We start from the raw sequence: 24,023 nt of genomic DNA on the forward strand, positions 1-24,023 counted from the left end.
TACAAGACAGTTGGACTTTGCTATCTCCCATCAGAAGATCTCATGTCATGGAAGCGAGAAGAGGGTGTTAGAAACTGGTACCAAAGGCAAAGCAGGAAAACTAGAACAGGGAAAAGAACTGGTTTAAATACTACAGTAGTAAGGTACTCTTAAAATAGATTTTAGGTAGACAAGAGATGTGCAAGAGGAGTGGGTGTAGTAACACAGAAAAGAAAAAAGAGCCAATTACTAGATTTCTTCAAACATACACCCATCATGCCAAATTCAGGTACTTCTCCCTGAATTTTCTGGCATCTGAAATAAATGTTGATATTCTGGCTTCCCCCATTTAATATTGCATCTCTCCCTAATAACATCTAAACACATCTTCCTGCTTTTGTTCTTCATTCTTCCTCTTCTGTTAAGATATTTGTGACAGATTTCCACCTCTTTCAGGTGAAAAACATTCTGACAGAACATAATACATACGTATGGGTAAATAGTGACTTTGGGGCTTTGTGGATGTTAAGATTTACAATTCCTTAACGTCAGCTTTGACTTCAGATTTGCTTAGGATCTCTGTGCTTCTTAGGACAGTTAATCTTCATTATTTACCACAGGGCTCAGGATTAAAGCACATATTATTTAGTTCTATAGTGGTATTACTTTCATGCACATAAACTGATTTTGTGTGAAAATTATTCTTCTGAAATCAGGAAAATATGTTGTAACTTCCAACTTTCTTTAAAAAAAAAGAGTTAGGTAGAAAAGGGTTACATGTATTTGCTATGCCAAAGCGGAACGTCAATGCAGTACTGCATGCAGAAATTTGAATTAACATCATTGCTGGGATATAGCTACATTATTTCTGGTGTGCTTTTAAGCTTTGAATTTAGTTCCATCATCTGATGCTTCAGCAAATGCTCTGAACTCATCAAGTGGCTGATGGATGTGTTTGTAAAGGCTTGGATGGTCACTTTATACGCAACAATAAACCCGCCATTGTACTTAATGAGGTCAGTGAAGCAACAAGAAAAAAGATATATAATTCTGTAGCATGGGTCTGTAAACATGGTACTACCTAGGCTTTTTAAGTTGAATGAAGCAGGCATTCAGCTGCTGAATATTCTTGTTAAACAGTCTCATCATGGATTTTAAAAATATAAAGTTGCTGATACCATGATCTCCTTGGAGAGTCTGTGGCTCTTATTCTCTTAAAAAATCTGCATCTTTTATGTGTTAATGGTTTTGAAATCAGCCATTTTCTTAATTTTCATTGTAAATGGGGTCCAGAGTCTGATTTCCTTCCCCATTCTCTGAACACTATAGCCCCTGTAAGCTGTCTTATCAGCCTCCAGTTCACTCTCTTGGATATACATGGTCTGAAAATAGCTGAAATAATCCTGTAAAACAAACACTTTGCCAAGCATTTTCCTATTTTAGATGCCTTTCTAAGAATGTAAGTCCCTACGTGAAAACTTGCATGGTACAAGTGGTCGAGCACCCCCATCACATCCTTGTGTGCTGCAAAGTCTTACTGCCAAAGACAACATTCAGGAGACATCGGAAAGTTAGCACTGCCATTTGCTCAAATCCAATGAGATCAAATTACAAGATTTCTTTTAAAACCCAGAGAAATACCTCTTTTTAAAAGAGTGGGTTAATGTTTAATTTTTAAAGACTGTGTTTCCTGCTGCGGTGCTGATACTACACAAGTAACAGTGGTGTCTGATGCACAACGTTTTTTTTGAGGATTGAATGCAGTGCAGACAAACATGCCCAATTTCAACATGTGAATATCATAGTAGTAACCCATAACATTTACATGTGATGATATAGAGAACGAACTGCTAATTGCTTAATGATTGTCTCTCTGTAACTTTACATACCAAAGACTAGTGTTTGTCAAAGATTAAGCCTGTCAGAGACTGGTACTTGGGAATGATGAGCAAGAAGGAACCATGAACAATCACAAAACTTAATTAAATGTTTGATGAATTTACAATCTTGTCGAGAAGGCACAAGTAGAGGCCTTGCTTGAATAGATAGGGCCAGAAAAGAGAAGAACTCCTGCATTTGTTCTCGTCCTTGTAGATAATTAACTTAAACTAACCATATGGTTCTACACCACTAATGAAAACTTAGATAATAAGAGCACTAACAAACACTGATGTATCAAAACGAGTAAAAGACCATACTGCGCAGAATCACCTGAGGAGGGTCAAACAGTGGACAAGTGAGGAAGACTATGGAAGACCACCAGAGGACTCCTGAAGACCACCAGAGACCTTCAATGCACCTGCATAAAGGACATTTGCATATGCTAATAGTTTCCCGGAAAACTAATTCATATGTACAACATTTCTTGGAAATCTAGTGAATATGTATGTAGAACATGTACTTACCTGCACAATTAGACCCAACGGTGTGCACGATAGGTGGAGTGATCCCCCGTGCATCCAGCACTGCCAATAAAGAATACCTACTTTCTTTGAATCAGTGACTGTAGCCAAGTGTCTCAAGGCATGCTAGGAAGTCTTTCCCCCCTTTTGCAGAGGGATTAACCCACCCCATACATATGCGGTCGGTGACCGACCTGAAGAGCAAACCTGCAGGCGCACAGCCTGGTGTTCTGCCTGTTGAACCACGCAGCTTTTGCTCACCGATAAGCACACCCAGCAAGGAGCATCATACGAAAGTATCACGAATTTCCGTTCCCAGGCTCTTTGTTACCAGCATAACCCTTGCTTTCCAATTACCACACATGAAAACATCACACAAAATACATTCTAAGTGATGGGTGAAAAAGCAAAGCAGAGAAGACAGACACAGGCACGCTATGATTTCTGCCTCACCTTGTTGCATAAATTATTGCTGCACTCAGGCAGTTATTAAGCAGGTCTGTCTGACAAAACCCCTGTACAGGATTATTTGCCAGGTCCATGCTCTGCCGTGGGTTGGTGATGGAAGGCACTTAGCAGCAGTGGAGTGTTTTCCCAGGGCATTTGGAGCTGATCAGCCACTTTCTCCTCCAATACATAACTTTCCCCATTGGTGGGCAGAGGCAGGACTTTAAGTTTAAAAGCTCACAAGGTAAAGATTGTATATTCCTTTGCAGCATTTGTGGGGGGAGAGACAAAAAGGTTCAGTCTCTCCTTTTATCACTCGTGACTTTAGGAGTCTGCAGAGGAAAAAAAACAGCGCAGAGCCCCGGCTTGCTGTTTCTGAGACGTACAGACTGTTTTTCTGTGACACATAACGTTATAAGCTTCCTCTCCCTGCTGAGTATGTTTTGGAGGGCTGGGGCAGGGAGCGGGGGATGTTTTTTTCTCATGCCTGGTACTGATCCGTGAGGCAGACTTGCAGGCAGGGAGGGACGTGCCCCTTCCCCCCGTCCCACCGCCCTGTCCTCCCTCCTCCCTAGATGGGGACCCGCCGCCCACCACCATGAGGACCAGCCACTGCAGTCACCTGCCGGGAGTCCTGCCGGAGTGCCCGCCGGCACCCAGCAGCAAGACCCTGCCCGGTGGCAGCGGCAGCGGTGGCCCAGCCGGCAGCTGCTCGCAGTATGTCATGCAGGTGTCAGCCAAAGATGGGCAGCTGCTCTCCTCCGTCGTGCGGACGCTCGCCACACAGAGGTACGTGGGGGGTGGTGGGATGGGACAGGACGGGATGGGACCCTTCCTTGCGTGGGCTCGAGTGCACCCTCCCCAGCTGCCACCCGCAAGCCCTGCGGGCGCTTGAAGGGAAGATGTGGTGGTGTGCTTTGTGAAGGTTTACCACAGTGCACTTGTAATTAAGCCCTCGTCCTAACTTTATAATGATTATGCTACACATGTAATTAAGCCCTCACCATTTATACTCGGTGAAGAAGGGGGAAGTGAGCTGTCTAGGGATGCTGCTGCTGCTCGAGTGCGCCAGCTGCAATAATTTGCCCTGATACGTAGAGGGAGGCTTTGGCAGGCGCTGTCTGGCACAGGATGCCATGTTTAGTCTGCGTGCTGCCACCAGCACTTCTGCAGCATGTTTCCTTCACGCTTCCCAAGCCAGCGCGCCGAGCGGCCAGACAAGCTATTTCTAGCAGAGGTGCACACACAAGTGTTGCTGCTTCAGTCATTCAAGTGATTGAGAGTGCCTCTTTCTGCTGTTGGTTTAGAATGGCAGATTAGTGGTGAAATATGTATTTAAACTATACCCTTTGAAACACTACCCAGCTTTTGGTTGGCTTTGTTTTCATTAGAAGCAAGAAAGAGGATGCTTAAGGGTTTGGCCACATCCAGACTTGGTACTTGGTCAAAATTAAGTTCCACTTCACTAGTGTGAAGCTGGAAAGACTGCATGGGTCTTGAAGTTGCCCTGGATTTTCACAGAACAGCAAATGTAATCCAATCCACTGCATTCATGTGAAGAGTGAAATTATTAACTGCTGCTGTATGTGCGATGTGTAAGCCTGAAAGGGCCTTTCCCCCTTTACTCATAGCAACTTTTTTAAACCTTGTGCATTTTGCACAGCTCAGATGTGTGTGTAGAGCATCAAGCACAACTTCATACTGTTTTACCAGACAGATTGAAAGGAGCAGGCTGGCTTCTTTACACTTTCCTGCTGTTAAACTTGAGGGAGGTTTACCCGGGGCAGCCTGCAAAGAGCCAGAAAAGGGACAGAGGGAACAGCTATGTGCCACTGTACACTATCTGCTAACAAGCTTTTGTCAGTGGCAGTCTCAAAACTTGTTTTTCTGAGGATATCACCTGAGGTGGCACCTATGATAGGGAGAGTTTTTGTTTCCGAGACCTCAGCTAAGAGATTGACCTTCTCAGCCTTGGCATTTGGGGGGGCTGAGTTGAAGATGCAGTCAAGTGGATCCGTGGTTCAGCAGCACAGGTGCTTGCAGCCTGCTTCTGCTTTCCTCCTGCTGCGCTAAGCCTGAGCACCCCCGGAAGCCACACAACTGCCTTTCTCTTCCCCGAGAGATTCCTCTGTAAAACAGAAAATCTTGATGGTTAATACCAGAGCCTTCAGGTTTTCACTGGTGGGAGGAGCACCTGTCCCCCTTTGCACATTAGCACCCCGGCACCAGCAAGGCGGGTGCTTTGGAGAAGGCACTGCAGGAGAAATAACCACAGGCAGCAATATGGGAGGGATGTGTTTGGCAGAGTCCTTCCTTTCAGTGCCATTAATATCACTCCTCCAGCTGCTCGTGGGGAGTTGTCCCAAAGAGAGGGGAATCCTCCCCAGGGACGGAGCTTCCAGCCTGCACACACCTGCCTCTTCACACAACTACAGGGCAAGGTGCTGTTGTTTCAGGTCCAGTAGTCCTTTGCTGTTGATCACTGAAAACAGGTTACCCTGTAGGCCAGGGCGTCATCACTAGTGTAAGAGATGCTACCCTGTAGGTCAAAAGTATAAGAGGTGCCCAGCTGAGGCAGGTTTAAAACTTCCCTGATGCATTTAGAGATTTCTTGAAGTGGCTGCTCCACTGCACTGCGAAGAAGCGGGAAATACAAAGGTCCAGAAGCACTTGGTTGTTTGTCTCTCATCTGCCACTCTGATGTGTTTTTCATTCTCCACTTTTTTCCCCCTGTAGAAGAGGTATTTTAAAACAAGAATACCAAAGTGCCTGCAGCCATTAGCCCAGCAGCTTGGTACTAGCTTGTACTAGCTACAGAGCAAAGTACGCAAGCTGCAAATGTTTCCCACATTGTTAATTTGTGACATACAGAGAGACAGAGAGGCTAGATCACAGCCCTGTATCCTGACCAGCGATTTTCTCTCCTCCTCCGGCAGCCCCTTCAATGACCGGCCGATATGCAGGATCTGCCACGAGGGCAGCAGCCAGGAAGACCTGCTTTCCCCCTGTGAATGTACAGGGACCCTGGGGACTATTCACCGCAGCTGCCTGGAGCACTGGCTGTCATCTTCAAACACCAGCTACTGCGAACTCTGCCACTTCAGGTTTGCAGTGGAGCGCAAACCCAGGCCATTGGTGGAGGTCAGTACATGGGGCACGTCCCCAAAAGCTTAGCATTAATGAGCAAATGATGTTTGTTTTTATGTAGGCATCACAAAGACTTTGCAGCTCCGCCAAAGCAAGCTGTGAGTTTTGGGCTTGGCAAGATGAGGGCAGAAGCTCAGGGAAAGGGCAGGAGTAAGAAAACCCTTATTTTGAACCAAATCAAAACGAGAAGAAGAATGGGATCGATGGGTTTACTTCACTGTAAATGTGAGTGAAGATCTGGGGAACAGTGTGCAGCGAATTCCTAGTACACCAGCCAGCTTGGAGAGGATGGAAGAGAAGTAACAGTTTCTGCGGAATGCAAGACAAGCGTGGGTATTCAGCATATTAAATATAGGTCAAGAATAATTTTTTTTCTTGCTTTTGAGAGAGAGGTGACAAATGGAGGAGCCTTAGAAACCTAGTTTTCATGTCAAGCCCATAAGAAGGAATTGTTCTTGTTCAGTGTCTGGCATGTTTAGCCATTTGTGTGTGACCTTTTGGCCTTCTCTTGCCTGTGTACCAGACTCAGCAGTGAATTGGACAATTGTTTCTCCCTTATCATTTAAAATTCAGTTTTTGCCAACTATAGATGGTTTAGTGGCTGCATGAAGTTTGCCAGGTTTGGGGGTTTTTTCCTCCGGAAAAGAAGAAACAAAAAAAAGCCGAGATCACTATCTTTACACTGTTAATAATCTTTCTCCTCCCCTATTTTAATTTGGGAAAAAAAGTACAAGTCATGGTTTGTGTTGGAATTAAAAGTGAATTACAAATAACAGTATTTTACAAAAATAATGAGAAGCATCTTCCTGTACCAGCTGGTGACACAGGTGCTTACATGCTAAGCTTGGGTTCAGGACAACATGTCTTTCCTATGCATCTTCATTGCTCCTGTAAACTGTAGCAGAACTGGTTGGAAGAGATACAGTATTAAAAATAAGGGGGAGGGGGCACATCTTGTTTTGCTCTTATTCACAGATGAAACCATAAAGGATAAAACTGACTGCTGGGAAGTTGGCCAGGGGCCCGTACAGAGACGGGGTGAGCAGTTCTCATTGAAGACTACCAAAATTGCTTTACTCTGGATTGAGTTACGCATGCGCATTTTGTGTCTAAGCCTGAGGATATCTTCATTCTTCCTTAAGATCAGCAAAAAAGAGGTACATGACACGGTATTTAGCACAAGACCTGTAGTCTTGTCAGGCCTTAACCAGAGCAAGCCTAGGCCAGCTGTGTTTGACTGCCTCTGGTTTGTTGTTTAGTGCTTCTAGCAGGACTCCAGCCTCTCCCAGGAAGCTGGTCCCAGTTTGAGAAACGCTGCTGTTCAGTGTTCTCAGGCTGTCAGCGACTGAGCAGCAAAATCTTTATGACTGAGCATTCTCCAATGGAGCTGATAACATCTTTCGGCCAGCTGGTCTCGGCCTACGCCAGGCAGTTTTCGGTTGCGGTTTTGGCATGAGGACGATGCCACTCTGAATTTGCCTTCTGAAAAGAAAGACGAGCGATGCTGAGGCAGTGCAAAATAAACAGTTTGATTTTAGAGTCCAGCTTCTTCAAGCTGTTCCCTTGCAACAGGTGCTCGTGAGGCTTGCTTTGCACAAATGTGACATGACAGTGTTCAGAGCTAATGATGATTGAAGACATTGAAAGCAAAGCTAACCCTGCCCAGGCTGGGGGAGTCCGGTCACTTGATCATTCCCTGATGAAGTGAGGCTTCTTTTTGCCAAAAGCAGTAATAAATAATAGCAACAACAATAATAACAGTAATAATGGTAAAGCTCTCTTCTGTTTCTTAGCTGAGGACAAATGAGAAGCAAGTGCAAGAGCATTTCTGAAACATAGTACACATTGTTAACTGGTGTTTTTCTCCTTACTACCTAATCTTTTCTTGCTTCTCAGCTGCCACGCCCACAGTATTCCAGTGCATTAAACAACAATTACATGCAGTTGCAGAAAGGGTCATAAAAAAAAAGCAACTGACTTTTTTGAAGTACTTTGTGATCTTATACAAAAGAGTATATTTTCAGTTTAGAAGGGAATTGAAGCCATGCTTTTAAAATTGAGAGCAGGAGAGACAAAGAGTAAATAAGATGATTTGTATGGAAGGGGATAAATTAAGCAGAAAGATAGCAGTCAAACCTCTTGAGTTCTGTTAGTATAATTTAAGTTTGTCCTTAAAGTTTGTACTTATTTAATACACAGTGCTTTGAAATCCAAAGACCTCCCCATGCAAACAATTACAGAAAATCTGAAAGTTCTCAAAGCATGACTAAAGCAGATGCAAGTTGCCAGATTCCCCCATCTTCTGTGTCCTAAAAGCACCGTCCTGTCTGTCTCCCTGTATTATCTAGAGTATGAGAGCATGGAGGGAGGTATGTTAGGTATAGTAGGACCACCTCTCACAAAAACCTGCTGTAATTTTTGGACAAATGACAAGCCAGAGTGGCCACCTGCTTTTAGCTCCATCTTGTGTGTGTATGTGTGTGTGTGTATTTGTGTTTGTGGTTTTGTGTGTGTGTTTGTGTGTTTGGGGTGGGGAGTTAAAGTTCTCTTCATTTAGTAAGATAATTAGCTCTCCAAAGATTCCTCTGAACTAGATAATGGAAATGGTACGTGCACCTTTCAGAGGAGGTGAATGATGAGTTTACCAATGCATTTTAGGAGGTCGAGAAGGAGTATTGTACTCATAAAGTAATTCATAGAGCATAGTCCATAGAAGCTTATCCAGTAACTTCTCAGCAGGCCTTATCTCATACAGGGAATATATCCCATCCATTGGTCAGTGACAGGTAGTATAAAAATGCTTGAGGCAATCAATCATCATATTCAGCTTTTCTCCTAGAGATTGTCCATCAGGAAAAAAATGGTACTTCTGACTATTCAAAGACATATTATTCACTTTCTTAAAGGGGAAAAAAAAAAAAAGAAAAGAAGAAGGTATTATGTTTTCTCCCCATCCCTTCACTTGGTTGATTACTGCTTCTTAGTGGCTTAACCAGGGGTGTGAAGGAAATCTCAATGGAAAAGAATTGAGATACTTCACTTCCTTTTTCTAGAAATGTCATATCTGACTTCATTCCTGCTGTTAGCACCTAGGAGAGGCTGCAGCAGTAGTGGGCTTGAAATGAAGTGAGCAGTAAATGGTATGGCTGGTTGTTCAAGCCATATTCCTTCCTCCTCTGTGTACATTACTATGGAAGCAGCAGAGGATTTGATCAGAATGGGCTGGTGAACCCATAGCATTTGTCCTGCCTCCCCGCCATGTTGCTAGTTTGCGTTAGTTCATTATGAAATGAAAGCAAGTGCTCTATAAAAATTTGTTGCAAGATGTCTTTTTGCCTTCTTTTTGCCCATGTTCACATTAAGGATGTGGGCCCATGCGCTTGAACAGGAGCTATTTAGCTCAGATACAAGGGACATACCTACAGCTATATCCTGCCTCCTGCATACATCATGCATAGAGTGCAAAAATGCCAGGAGCTCACCTTTGCTTTCTTTCCCCAACTTATGTTATGCACAGCAGCCTGTTTTTTCCTGGATTTCTCTTGCAAGAAAAAGCAAAGGAAAAACAGCATTCGTTTTGACCTCCATTTCCTCTTTCATCGTTCATGTCTTTTCTCCATCATAAGCTTCTCTCTGGTTAACTGAGTTTCAAACTAGGTACTTCTCAAGGGAGATATTTCTTTATCTATGCCACAGGACACATTTTTGGTGTCTGGGGGAGAAATATCTCCCAAGAAATGTATGATCTGCTAACTGATGCCCAAAACCCAATGAGAGAGGCAGGAAATGGTAGTACAGTCTGTCAGGCAGATCCATCCTCTCAAGATTGCATTTGTGAAACTTCAGACATTCTTGGTTCACTTCTTTATTTAACTCAGATTATTTTCCCCAGAAGAATTGTGTTTCTGAACCATGAATTGGGCATTATGGTGGGGATTAACCCCTCCTTCAGTGTTTAAGGCAAGTGATTTGTTCATTGCCATCCACCATTTATGTCTTTTGCCTCCTGCTACATTGGGTGGAGTAGCTCTGTCACTTGTCTTTCATCAAGACGAAGAAGCACACACCAGGGAATGCACATATTTTGCCTCCTCCACAGGTGTTTGTCAAAGGTTGGTCAGCCAAAAGGAGTGGTCTTCTTTACAGTTCCTTGTCTCCATACTGTTGGCCTACATGTGTCAAATGTGCCCTGTGTGATTTTACAGTTGTTGGTAAGAATGGCTTTCTGTTGAGCCTTCACAGATTTTGTTAAATGGGTGGCTAATGTGCTGCACGTAAGTGCAGAGCCTCCTCATGCCTCACCTGACTTTCAGCACTTATACCGCCTTGCTTATGGACTGAGCTAACTGGGAACTGTCGCACTCCCTCCAGATGACCCTGCTTCTGGTGGGACTTCTGCGCAGAGGCTAGGCTGATGCTCCTCAGCTCTCCACTGGGACCTGGTACTTCCTACTTCTCAGTCACTTGTGAACTTGTTCAGAACAGCTGCACTGGAGAGAATACAATATATTACTGTAAAGGAGCAAGAGATGGATCATGATAGAAATAGAGTTCTTTTCCTACTGAAGATTGCTGTGTCCTTCTGTTCATCTCCCTTCTGGAGGGCACCCGGCAAGCTCTGGCACAGAAAACTGAAACCACCAACATCAATCAGACATAATCTACTGAAGCATAAGCTTTCTGTAGCACCTTTGGAGCTGCCATTTGAAGTCACATTTTTGCTAGACAACATGTAGCTATTGAGGCACTTGGCAGGCATCAGCAGACCAAGTCTAGCCATTTTGCTTGATTTCAGAGCTCCTCCTTCAGATAAGGGGATTGTTTGGAGACATCCACAGCCCTACAGTCAGTTAAAAGGAGCTGTTTGCCAGTAATCCAAAAGTTGTTGCCCATTTACACGTTACATGAGTACATGCACATTCCACTCAGTCCCAGGGCTCATGATACTCCAAAATTCAGTTCAACAAGTACATGCGAGGTCTGAGCCCACCTCTTCTACTGTGTGCTAGATACACAGCACCCCTTTACAGTCTGCTGGAAATTATAGATGGGTAGGATGTGTGCTTAGGCACATGGATATCTCATTATGAACGTGTCTAGGGATGATGCATCTCAAAGAGAAAAGGAGCTGCTGCTGGGTAGCCCTACTTATCTTCCCATGTTTTGATCACCCCGCTGCCAGTGAGAGTGTGGCTACATTTGACACAGAGGACCCAGGCTTAAGCAGCAGAAACCCTAGACACTTTTATAGACCTTCCACTTTCATATAAGCTGCTTTTTTAATGCAGCCAATCCACAGAAAGAAATCCACTCTAGAAATGTGCGACATTATTCATGTAGATGCTTTTGCTACGTTTCAGCATAAAGATTAGGCAAGCTTTATGTGTGTATTGTATATCATCTTCATTTTAATTTCCATATTGCATCTATGTTGCTTCCGCTTGGCTTAGTACAGAAACAGAAACAAAACATGGCAGTACAAATGTATTTATAAGCAATAAAATGTTGTTAGAAAACAACCAGCTACAACATAAATATGGTATAAGAATATTATGTGACCGCATAAGTCAGGCTTGTATTGCTTGTAAGTTATTTACATGTTTTAAACCAGCCAGGATTTGGTATCTATTGGTTCATTTTTTGCAAGCAAGCAAACAGAGAGCACTTAAATAACGATATAAAACACATACATAAGCAAAACAGCATGACTAGGGGAAAAAGTAAAGTCAGGATAATCATCACAATATTGGGCAGAAATTAACTTCATTTTTTCCCAATCTGTTGCTGGCTGTAGAGCTCATGCTAGAAGAGAAAAATAAATTTTAAAACCCCCTAAAACCTACATCTATGCATAAAGTAGTTAAGATGAGCTTATATTGTAATTTAAAACTTACAGAAGCCTTACACTGAAATATGAATTTACTTTTTATGCAACACTTTGAGTCATGCTGGTTTTATCTGTTGGGATTCTTTTTACTTATTTTTCTTCTCCACTGCTCAGTGAAGCAAATCATTAGCATTAAATTACTGTAATGAAGAGACACCAGATTTGCTGCATGTAGTTTGTAGAAGGATCACTCTTAAAGCCAGAAGAAAAATGGTGACTCAGAGTAGTCACCAACAAGGAAAACTTTCATGAATCTAAGGTCAAAGCTGTCAAAAAGCTGTCAATACAGCACATTAGGGGTCCGTCCCTCCCTTCTTGACCCCAAAAGGGCAAAATAAGAAGGGCGAGGTGATGGGGAGATACTTTTGTGCGTAGTTGTCTTCAGCTGTGAAAATGCCCCCCCGCCCTGAGACCCAAGTCACACAGGGTGAATTTGAAGCAGCCATGTAGATTTCCAGTAGAAGTATGTCTGAGTTAAAGTATTACAAAAATAAGTAATAAACTCCCCAACTCATACAGTTTTAAAAACATAACCTCTTGAAGATGCACTTTTTACACCTAGAATACCCTACTCTATTCATTTCTAATGAGGAAAAATCCAGAGACCCAAACAAGCTGTTCTCTCTCCTGTGAAGAGAAATGAAATAGGGGTTTTATGTTCTTTTCAGAAAAGTTTTGCTACATTGCCTGACTTTTCTCAAGCACAAATCTTTCTCATAGTACTGACAGCAAGCATGCAAACAAGATCAACCCACCGCCCCCAACAAAAACAAAACAAAACAAAAAAAGCGCAAAAATTACTTGTCAGTGAACAGACCATGCCTTCAAACCATCACATCTGTAACTGCTCTTTCCTAAATTTAAAGGACTAGTGATCAAGGGCAAAAAATGTTGAAGAAAATTCCCAGGAGAAAGCAACTGAACATCACAGAGGCAATAGCTGCTTTGGGAAAGTCCAAATGCTATTCTTTAAGGACTAGCAAGATGAGGGAAGATGCTGTGGGTTTTCAAAGGTACAGCTATTTTTGTTTTAGATGGTATTGATGACTTTTCTTTGGACACATGATTCTGTAATACAGTTCTAAACTGCCTGGTTATCATCTCTCTCCTGCTGGTAGCATTTCCTACAACCAATAGAAGCAAGTCAAACTTTGCTTTTTCTAGGGGAAAAAAAAAAGTGCTAAGATGAAAAGGTTTTTTTGCATGTGTCTTTTTGGAGAGTTACCAAGCATTTATTATCTATCATGTCTTTAGTTTCCATATATTTGAGCTTGTAGATCAGGACATTTGCAATGTATTGAAGTATGTGTTGCCAATAGCAAATCTGCTTTGCTTTTGATTTAAAACGCAAAATGTGATTTTTGTTGATCTTCTTGAATGCATACATTTGTCTGCCTAATTGGGAATACATTCATCCAAAATAGAATGGGAGCTTTGAAAAACATACAGATAAAAGGAAATACTGCTTCTCCCGGAGTTCCACAAAATCTTGACACATCTTGAAATCTTTTACCTGATACAAGCATCACCTGAAATATAAACTGAAAGTGGATAGTAGAAAAACAGAATAGCAGTAAGCCAGACTAGTGTTAAAGAATATAATATTGTTTAACTGGACCTGTAAGAAACTTCATCGATTTTTATAGTGCAGCTTAGCACGCTCTGTTGTTTGTTTTCACTGTCAGAGAATTACTCATCTTGTTATTAGACGTTAAAGTTGTATAATCCAGAAACTGAACACCACATCTACTGGTCGCTGTATTATTGCTACCTGGTAGAGCATTGCATGTCAAACTCTTGTTTTTCAGCTAGCAAAATACCCAAGGTCTAGATTGCCAGTTCAGTTATGGTGTGATAGCAACAGCCTGCTGTACTCTCCTTACACTTAGCTGCCACCTAGGGTTGGTTCCCATCTGCACTGTGGTTTCTTCTTTTTATAAAACAGAAAAAATTAAAGGTGTATCATACACCACCTTTACAATGAATAACGTATTCCTTTTACTTGCAACAATGTGCAAATGAAAGTCATTTGCTCTTTCAAAAAGTAGCTTTGGCTCATTCAGACATCCACAATTAAAATATTCCCTGGAACTTGAGTTAAAATAAGGGTTAAACTTTAATAAGTGCAGACTCAGTTACAAAGAGGCCGTACCATTAGCATAATAAAGTTACTGAGATCAAATAATTTAGTTTCTAGCTGTCAAATAGACAGGCCTCTGTCTCTGGGACCAAAGGAACATCTCTGTGAGCTGTTACCATGGCCTTTCTAAAAGCACCCACTGAAGACAGTAACACTGTGCCAGTAACTGAATGTTTGATCTAAGCAGGAAACCCAAAATCTGAAATACAAATATTTTTTCAACTGAAAAGTAACTGTCAAATGTTTGTTTTCCTTGGCAAAACATTAACCTAGAAAAGTTTTGCATCACCCGAAATGTTTCATTGCACTGAAAACAAACATACATACCATTCTGGTCAGGGAGACTATTTTGAGTTACATGTAGTTAAGCTTAGTTTCAAAACATTTCATTGAAAAAAGTTAAAAAAATTTTTTCGAGTAAAAAAGTATTTGAACAAAACTGTTCAGATGTAATTTTGTGTGTGTACGTGTGTGTGTGTGTGTGTGCGTGCCAATAAATGGTCCTCCTGGTCTTTAAAAATGTCCTTCATTAAGAGAAACAGTCTAAAAACCCAGGCAATATCAGTCTGTCTGTTCTTAAAGCCGAAGACAAAATGTTCCTGTTGGTCACTGCTGGCATGAAATGAGAAAGGACAACAATTGCTAGCAGTTTTGGGTACAGGCTGCTTTCATCAAGATTCACTGCAGAGCTATCAGCGTGAAAAGAACAAAAAGAACTGATATGTTTGATGTGTAATAAGCTATTTCTAGTTCAAAGGGAAACACATTTAGGGAGACAGTTCCTTGCTGTCTCCCCCCAGCTTCATATGATAACTATTTAGGTACCTTTAACTAAAAAGCAGTGTAATGGATTTTCTTCATACTCTCTGGAATCTTCTTCGCTGCTGGTATAACTGCAGCAACATTTATGTAAAATCAATTTTCCAAGGAAAATGTAGTGAAGTAAAAAGGGTTTCCCAGTAGAAGCAGGTTCTAGCCTTAGGATCTGATCTGGAAAACACTATGCACATACTTTACTTAGCATGTGTGAGTCATCTATTGAAGTTAGACCTATGGAGGTGAGTGCTTCTAGGATTTGGCCTTTGGCAACGGTGAGGCAGCTCAAACTTGTGGAGGTGTTTTACAGCAGTTTTCTGCTGGCAGCTCATTTTGGTCAGGTTAGATAAAATACCAGTCTGAGCCTCTCCAGGGTGTTCTGGTCAGTTGCTGGTTGTTCTGATGATTTCCTTCTCCAAATGTAAGGCTTCACTTTGCTGGCACATCATGCAGATGCCTCAGCCTGTCTTCCCTTTCAGATGAGCAGTTCTCTAGTCTCCAGTTACGTTTGCTTAGGCAGGATGAAGTAAAGCAGTGGAAAGGAAACAGACCCCATTTGCTTATCTCGGGACCCTGAAGTTTCAGATTATTTGACAATGTCAAATAAACATCTCTGTACATTCACACTGAAAGGGGATTTTGGACAATTTCATAGATCTGGTTTCACATGCAGTTTTAAATATCAGGTAAAATTTTGAAAGCCAGTAGTGGGCTCATATACCAAAAGTCTCCCAGGGACTGTTGCAAATCCACATTAAGTTCCTGAGCACTAGAGTCTGCATTCAGTTGAAGGAAGCGTGGAGACCCTCAGATGAAGGTCAAGAGCTCAATTTCATCTTTCTAGGGCAGATAATAATTTATATTCAACTCTGCTTTGTGAAGTAACTGCAACAAATCCTTGTATGTGTATTACACGTGTCAGCGTGTGAGGTGAAGGAGCCTTGGGTGTGTTAACAGTGTTTTCTCATGTCAAATGCAGTACATCAAAAATCCCTTTCAAAACATAAGCAAGTTCCTTCCTAAAACTGTGTCAGCTTTGGGGGGGTTTAGCCTATACCACTCTTCTCGGGAGGCTGTTCCAGAGCTGGATCCTCTGAAGGCTGGGAATTTTTTTCTGATTCTTACCCTAAATTTATTTATGGCCAACTATTATCAATTTGTTCTTAAGCCCACATTGTCCATTAGCTTAAGTAGCACTTCTCCATCACCGATGTCCCCCTTCAGTTCTCCCTTCTTCTGGCCACCGCCAAGATGCATTTAGAGCGTGACTTTGTTAGGATAAACGAGTCAAACTTTTAAAGTCCTCTCTTGCGGTGTGGGTATTCCACCCATTTCAGCAACACCTGCCCCATTTAGCTGAGCTTGGCTGAGCAGAGAGCCCCTGTGCTGGAGCAGTGTGGCAGCACCCAGTGCCAAAGGGATGGCACAGACAGCTGGGCGAGTAGTGAGGTATCGTGTGGCCACAGCCATTAGCTCAGGGTTTGCGGGGTGTTTCGCTTCTGAGCAGACCTCATTTGGTTTGTGTCACTGTGAGGGATGAGGTGGGACCCCACGTTTCTTCGAGGGGCTGGATCCTCATCAGGTGTATATTAGTGTCCAGGCGCAGGTTTCTTTGCTTGTGTCAGTCATGAGCCAATATTGTGCATCAGGTGCTGCGCTTACCTGTTCTTGAATTACTGCTTGCTGCCATTGCTAAACTCAATTCGTGTCTTTGACACGTTCCTCTGGCTTTACACCTGTGTATCAGGAACAGGAACCACTGCTCACTTCAAGATAGCACTTGAAAAAGTAGTGTTTTGCCAGGCAGGCCAGCATCTTGCTTCAAACATGACCCTTTTTATGAACTCTTTTGTTTGTTTGTTTCCAAAATGGAAATTATTACTGCAAGAGTCTCAGTTTATTGCAGAAATTATTGAGCACATTGACACATTTTAATAGGACAGATTTCAGAGTATCATCGTGCAGATATGAGAGTTGCATCTGGCCTTACATCTCGTTCTTTGTCAGCAGGGTAGTCCCTACTGTACTGACACGATAATCAGCTCTGGGCTTCGTTGGGATCATTGTGTGGGTTTCAGTTTCACAAAAGGATTTGCTGACTTGGCTTTTTAGCTATGAAGTAACTTGACAGTGCACATTTCCAAAACAAAAGACTGACACCTAGAATCTAGATGGAAGCAGATTCAGAAACACATGTACACTACTTAAGGAGAAAAATATGTGCTGTGACTGAAATCCATAGACCCACTGAAATTATTTATTCATTGCTTTTGACTTCCACTTCAGAACTAGCTAATGAAATTTCTCCAGCTTTTAAGGTTAGACTGAGAATGGTGTGGGGGGTATTTATTATTAAAAACTACTCTTGTCTGTCCTAGGCTCATCTAATACTTGAATTGTTTGGGTTTGATTCTTTGTTCACATGGGTCAGACAAGACATAAGGAGTGTGGGGAGCCATCAGCCTCTGAAGCAGTCTCACACCATTTTTGTCAAACTTTCAATCAAGTGAGATGGCACATCATAAAATACTGTCTTAATTCAAGTGCTTTGTACTGTGTGTCATGAAAGTCGTAGGGCAGAGATGACAACACATGCCTTAATGTGTGTGCTTCCTTGCATATATGTATTCTTGCCGTTCTTCCTTCTTGCTCAGATCAATGAACAGACTGCGATTTGAGGATGCAGCCTCCACTAAACAGACTCTGAAACGTTGCAGTACATTCTTCACTGCCCAGTTATAGGGGGGACAGTCAATGTATAGCACTGAGATAAGGAGATACTGGCATTTTAAGGTCTGCCCTGGGGAAATCGCGAACACCAGCAATTCCCATTGAGATCAAGGAGAGGTGCAGGTGCTTAGCAATTCTCTTGTGTTTCACCTTTTAAACAAATACTCTGCACAAAAACCTTTCACAGTTACCATTAAGAGCAGAATCTCCACTGCCAGGTGCTTTCAGTTCCTCTCATTTTCCTGGTGGTTTCACATTACAGGGATTTGTGGAAACTGAAGAAGGTAAAGGTTGCAATCAGTCCTGTCTAGAAGCAATCAAATATAACTGTTATGCACATACCCTTGGGGGTGTTTTTAAGTAAGTGGAGTGAAAGCTCCAAGGAAAGTGGTGTAAGCTTTTCACACATTACTTTTTATAGCGTTCTTCTTAACGTTACAATAAAATAAAAAGCTGTTCAAACATAAACATGTCTCCTTATTTTGTACAGGCTCTACCGAAGCAAGCTCTGCTTGCAGCCTCTTCCTGTTCTCTCCCCCATACTGGTGGGAGTGCAGGGGTGAGCAAGCAGCTGTGTAGGTGCTCAGCTGCTGGTTCGGGTGAGCTCACCACACCCAGAATTCTGGTATTTTCAATAATCTTGAGCTTAAGACACTGCTTGAATAGGAAAAAAATGAATATTGAGCCTTCCTTTTTAACTAGCATCTTCCCTTACAACTTCTTATAGTAGTACATAGTAGTTACGAAGCACTTCCTGCTTCCTTAGGTTTTAAAAGTATTGAAGCAAATTAAAAGCCTACATCCTGAAAAAAAATGTTTAAGAACAGGTTTTTGTGGTCTCCTAAATTCCTGAGTGATATGTGAAAAACGGATCTTAGGCTGCTGCATTACTGTGTTGCAGTTAAACCTCACAAAAATCCTGTGAAGTAGATAATTTATTACTTCCATCTAAGAGATGCTGAGGCTGAGGCACACTTGTCTACTGATTTGTGTCTTTCTGTTAGTGCCATATTAGTGACTACCTGTTCCTGGTTGCACTCAGTTTCTTGACTATTGTTTTACCCCATATGAAGGTGGAGAGGTAAATGCTGTATTTGTTTTCCTGTTGTGGGCAAAGCGGGAAAAGATGAAGCAGGGTCTGGAAATAATAGAGGGATAGGATACCTAGATGAGAAATGTTAATTAGCTTGCACAAGGCTCGTAGCTTTGCCCTCTCTTGTCAAAAATCTTGAGTCCTGCTATTCCTCTGGGTCATTGCTGCAGCACTGTAATGGGGAGGAAGAAAAAAACACCCGTACACTGGGAGGAATGAGAGGGCCAGTTTAAGGATGCATGAGCTTTATCCCCATCTGCTGGCACAGAGCTGCAGTGGTTTTGGTTTCTTGCTGCGCTGATGACAGATAATGCAATAACGCCCTGGAGGAGCGTGACTTTCCTTGCCTTCAGCACGACCTCGACACTCGGAGCGGGGAGCCTGGGAAGGACGCGCCAGATGGGGAATCTGTAGCCTGCCTGCGCCCAGCTCTGGCCGTGCAGGCAGCAGGGGTTGTGAGAGCTCACCCCGCCTCTATAGCCCATTCCCAGCCTTGACTCCTCTGCTTAGATCGTGGACTCTCTGGGGCAGACACAGTCCTGTGCGATACGTGGTGTGTTTGCCCTCGCTGGCCAGGGTAGTATGTACTGCTCCCAGGCTGGCTGGGGTTCCCAGGTGCCACAGTAAGAAATATTTGCTATCCTCGGTAGTGCTGTGCATACAGTTATATACTCAAAGAACAAAAAAAAAAGGGGTGCTGCAGAGCAGTTTTGAATAAATGCTGTGGCTTACACTGGCAAAAATTGCACAGCACGGTAGTCTTCTTGTTCAAATATTGACTTGAGTGATGAGGGGTTTTTTATTAAAAGGTCTCAGTGTATTGCTGTAGGCTGAACTTCTTTTACCTCTGCTATCTAAAATCCTGTTTAGAGAAACATGACAGGCTAACAGCTGTTCAATCAACCTTCACTTCAGCAGTTGACTTTCAGGCACTCTGTTCTGCAAGACTCATATCCTCTTAATAACAGTAACCTTGTGGGCATTCAATGCTGATTGCATGTGGGTATCTGAAAGCAAGTTGAAAATGGCTTTGCCAATATTACAAGCAGAACATTAAAAAAAAAAAAAAAATCTTAAAATAGCACACAAAATACTAACATTTCCTGCCCTCTCAAGTTGTCAGGACAGCATATGATTTTTTTTCCACATTAAGAAAGGAGTTTCTTGAACAGTTCTGCAGCCGAATGCAGGGGCTGCACTATGCAAAACACTTCCCCTTCTCAAGGCAGCTTTTATTACAGCTGTATAAATGATGTGGTGGGTATACATGGCTAGAGGTGCACATCAGCAGGCAGCACAGGGGAGAAGCTCATGTGGGAGCTCTCTAGGGACAGCCAAAGCCACATACTGCGTGTGGTCCACGTTCCCTCCTCAAAGAGGCAGGTCTGCATTTTGCAAGCGAGCAGCTTGTCTCGGGTAAAACATCCTCCCTGGGCTAACACTTGATTTGTCTACATTTTGCTTTCAGTGGCTGAGGAACCCAGGTCCCCAGCATGAGAAACGGACTCTCTTTGGAGACATGGTGTGCTTCTTGTTTATCACTCCGCTGGCGACTATCTCTGGCTGGTTGTGTCTACGAGGAGCAGTGGACCATCTGCACTTTAGTAGCAGGCTCGAAGCTGTTGGCCTCATTGCACTCACTGTTGCACTCTTCACTATTTACCTCTTTTGGACCCTTGTAAGTATTGGTTTTCTATTCAACTCACAGGAATAAGGGAAAGAACAAATCAGAAAATTAGTTACAGAGTGCTGTACAGCAGGTGGACAACTGTACAAAGCATTGCTTATGTTTACCTTCTGTACTGATAAATTTAAGTTAGATCTGCAAGAAACCTCTTGGTTCCACACCACTCAAGTCCTCTGGAAAACCAGAAGGATAGTTTGCCTTTGGGGTCAGTAATTCCCAAATCCCAACCAGAAGGGACAGCAAGAGGGAGACAAGGAAGTAACATGGAGAAGTTCAAGACAGATGCTGCAGGAGGGAGTTTCATCAAAGATAATGTGCAAAGGGTAAAGGCACAGTGCACAAAAAAGCTTTAAGTGAACAACCTGGCTGCCATAGAGGATTCAGATTTTATTCTAGTCCAATGTCTGGCCAATTTTACAATTTGAAAGCCTTGGATGTGGGTGCATCCCATGCTTTCCCCATTCCTTGTGCTTGTGGCACTGTGGGAAGTCCACGGCGCACCAGCCAGCGCACCAAGAGTTAGCCCAGCAGAAATGAAGGGAACTCAGAAGACAGCTGCCAGAATAAGTGCTTATCAACTTGTGGTCTAGCAGTTCACTGAACACCCCAGGTTACTGTTGAGTTTGACATTTCACACCTCTAGCTCCGGTGGGGGAAAAGAACAGAACAGTGGATGCAGACACAGAGCATTCACACTAACAAACAGGGTAATGCTTGTGCAGTCGTGCAAGGCTGTGCTGCTGTGAGAGGAAAAGCTCATCTAAACTGTGCTGCCCTGAGTGGGGGCAAGACCGCCATGCCTGTCATGCTAGGACAGCCACCAATCCCACAGGGCCAGTGCCCAGCTCTCCCCCTCAGGGGGTATGGCCACTCACTGTATGGTTGACCCCTTCCAGCAGTTTTTGACCAGTGTAAGCTGCTGAGGTAGCACTTTTATAACTGCATTAGTAGAGCTAGCCCACAGCAAGAAACCCCTATGCTGAGCCCAGAGTAAGCTTGGAGAAGGGGAGGTGAGGGGAAACACAAAAACCCCACAGTACTTAACAGCTAGGTCCAAGAAAGCTATGAAAGGCGACATCTCATTTACTCCATTCATAATGGTGAAACCCTGCCTCTTCCATAGAATAATGCAGGCTAATTTTAGTAGCACACAGCAGTAGGGAAAGCTCAGAGTTTTGCCTCAGCCTCCTGCAGTTTCTCTTTCAGTTGTTTCTGCTTCCATTTTCTGTGAAGCAGCAGCATTCCCCTTTGACAAGATGGCCATTTACTCCAGCAGTGAGGCGGCACTTCTATTCCCTGCACTACTGTGTGTAGACCTGTGTGTAAGGTATTTAAGCAAAGGTTGTTCAAATTTCCTTTGTGTATGACTGTCTTAGAAACCCAAATGCTGTGCAATTTACCTAATATACATAATTCACAAGCACCAAAAGAGTTGGAAGTTGGAAAGGGTAGTCTGGCTAAGTAGTTGGATTTAATTACCCATGACACATGGACATATCTGACTTTGCTCATTAAGACTTCTACAGCATCTCAGTTGTAGTCCCTAACACCATCTATTGCATTTGGATTGTAAGCAGCAAACATCTCTTCTATTCACTTTATAAATTTTACCCCTTCAAAAGTATACAGAGAAATGTGTTACCGGCACTTGAAGAATACAGCAGTAGTGAGCCTGATGTAAATGCACACCTTGGTTGACTTAATTGAAATACAGTATCTTCAGTGTCCACTGACTTGTGGAAGATGTAATTCCACTCTAATCTATTATTCAGACTAGCAGGGGGTGGATGGGCTAATGAAGCTAATGTTTATCAGGGAAGGGCAAGGCAGGCAGCCTTTCAGGGCACAGTAACCCTCCTGTTCAGCATGGACTTAATTCAGTGCGCAGAGCAGAGAGACATGACAGGAAGGACTCTCAGGCTCTCTTCACAGCATAGAAGGTGCCCTCATTGTCCTCACAGTATTGGTAGTGGATGGAATAGTTTTGAGGAGGTTTAAGTATATCTGCAGATTAAGTCAATAGGCTTGAGCAACAGTGTTTTCACACACTTTCTCACAGGGCAGATTTGCAAAGTCAAGGTAGAGATTTAAAGCAACTACTTTACAAATGGCACTGAGCACCATACACGTGGAAAACATGCCCCCTCTGCTCAGCAGCCTGAGACCCATCAATCATGCAGGAAGGCCCCAGCCTGCATTTGCCTTGGGGAGGCTCCACCCTCCCCTTGCCATGCAGCAAGGAACGGATCCAACACAGAAGTGCTAACCCCATTAAGTGCTTCAGCAGCACCTGCCCTTTAATTTTCAGAAATTGGAGAATCTTGTACTGCTTGCTTAGTTATGCAAGGGAATATATTGAGTGCTGTGGGGTAAACTACATACAACATGCGATATAATGCTCCTTTAGGTCCTGGGAAAATTAAGAAAACTAAAACTTCCTTTTACTTCCAATAAATCAGCTTATTTTCTCTGGAGGCAAAAGCTGGCATATAGATTATTTACATACCACAGTTATCCCAGTGAGCAGAGAACAGAGAGATGCTATTTTTAGCATCTAAGAAGCTATTTTATCCCTTCCCTTAAAACAGCCAAGTTCTCCATAAAATGCTATTGGTTTTCGTCTTCATTTTATCACTGTAACTGATGTATGTACACAAAAAAGCCTGCTACTCCCAAGAAGAAACCTTCAGACACAAAATGGAGATTGCTCTTTAAACTAAGAATACAGGGCCACACTCTGCTTTCTCTTGCATGCAGGTAATCTTGACTCCTGTAAGATCAAGTAGCAGGTTGGAGTACGACAGGATTTGGCCCTATAGCTTCCAGTATAACATAACTGCTGGTTTAAAACAAAGGCTATTCCAAATTAATTCAGAGTAAGTTAGAAAGATAGACACCCCCCTTGCTATCCTATTGAAGAGGGGAACAAAGGAGTTTAGTGTGCCAAGGACCAATCTAAATCTGGCCTTCGTTCAGTATGGCAAGAGTTTTGCGTCCAGTGTAACAGCTTAGGTTGAGCAACTGTGGCTCTACTGAAATTCAGTAGCTGACATCACTTGGAAACTGCCTCCAGGCAAGAACCCATTGTAAACAAGCTGTCAAACTTAACTAGGATATCCTATGAAAATGCCTTAAACAAGCAGTTAAGGCCTGGCTTAACAATGCAGTTCCTCAAAGAATCTCCTGTGGTGCTACTTGAAAACTCAACCTAAACTCTACCTCACTCCTCTGAAGCAGTCACTGCATTTTGCATGGCATTCGTTTTTGCAAGGTGGTTTTCCTCCCCCCCCGCCCCACCACATGATTTTTGCTGATGCTGCAGTGCCTTTTTAAAAGGGACTTCTCATGTTCTTTCATATACAATGTTCCACAGAAACGAAGATGCAGACTGCTTTACCTTCAGGGAGAACAGAGGAGATTGAAAGGTGGGGAATGAATTCATCTCTTGGAACAACTGTCTTTGGGCAACTCCTTAGTGAACAAAAGCTCTATAAGTTTCCCTCGTTAACAGCAGACAGCTGTATAAAGATCCAGTAAAAAAACCTCAGAAAGTCTTTTTTTGTCCCTAGTAGGATTTTATAGAAAGGTAAATAATTTATTTAGTTAAAAGCACCCTTTCTGCAATAAGGAAAGCGTTCTGAAGGATACATTCATAGGCATGTATATTACTTAATATCCCTCCATACCTCACTGGC

At 42.8% G+C, this 24,023-nt stretch overlaps 1 protein-coding gene and 1 long non-coding RNA gene across 5 annotated transcripts in view; one reads left to right on the top strand and one right to left on the bottom strand.

The window, feature by feature from the left end:
- MARCHF3 (membrane associated ring-CH-type finger 3) overlaps positions 1-24,023 on the top strand; it is a 117,034-nt gene that overhangs the window by 61,725 nt on the left and 31,286 nt on the right. For 3 of the 4 annotated variants that reach the window (XM_069776953.1, XM_069776956.1, XM_069776957.1), the window contains 3 exons: positions 3,404-3,617; positions 5,765-5,969; positions 20,110-20,319. In XM_069776953.1, coding sequence (XP_069633054.1) covers positions 3,427-3,617; positions 5,765-5,969; positions 20,110-20,319 — 606 coding nt within the window. In that variant the 5' untranslated portion in view covers positions 3,404-3,426. Of the gene's footprint in view, positions 1-2,534; positions 2,678-3,403; positions 3,618-5,764; positions 5,970-20,109; positions 20,320-24,023 lie in introns of all 4 variants that reach the window. The other variant, XM_069776955.1, reaches the window with a different exon arrangement.
- LOC138683864 (uncharacterized) overlaps positions 1-24,023 on the bottom strand; it is a 27,777-nt gene continuing 3,754 nt past the window's right edge. Inside the window, exons 2-3 of the long non-coding RNA XR_011323335.1 lie at positions 17,740-17,855; positions 1-100 (exon numbers count right to left, since the gene is read on the bottom strand). This is a non-coding gene — a long non-coding RNA (uncharacterized lncRNA). The remainder of the gene's footprint in view (positions 101-17,739; positions 17,856-24,023) is intronic.

This window comes from Haliaeetus albicilla, chromosome Z, assembly GCF_947461875.1.
Source record: "Haliaeetus albicilla chromosome Z, bHalAlb1.1, whole genome shotgun sequence".
In the NCBI taxonomy this organism is placed as follows: domain Eukaryota; kingdom Metazoa; phylum Chordata; class Aves; order Accipitriformes; family Accipitridae; genus Haliaeetus; species Haliaeetus albicilla.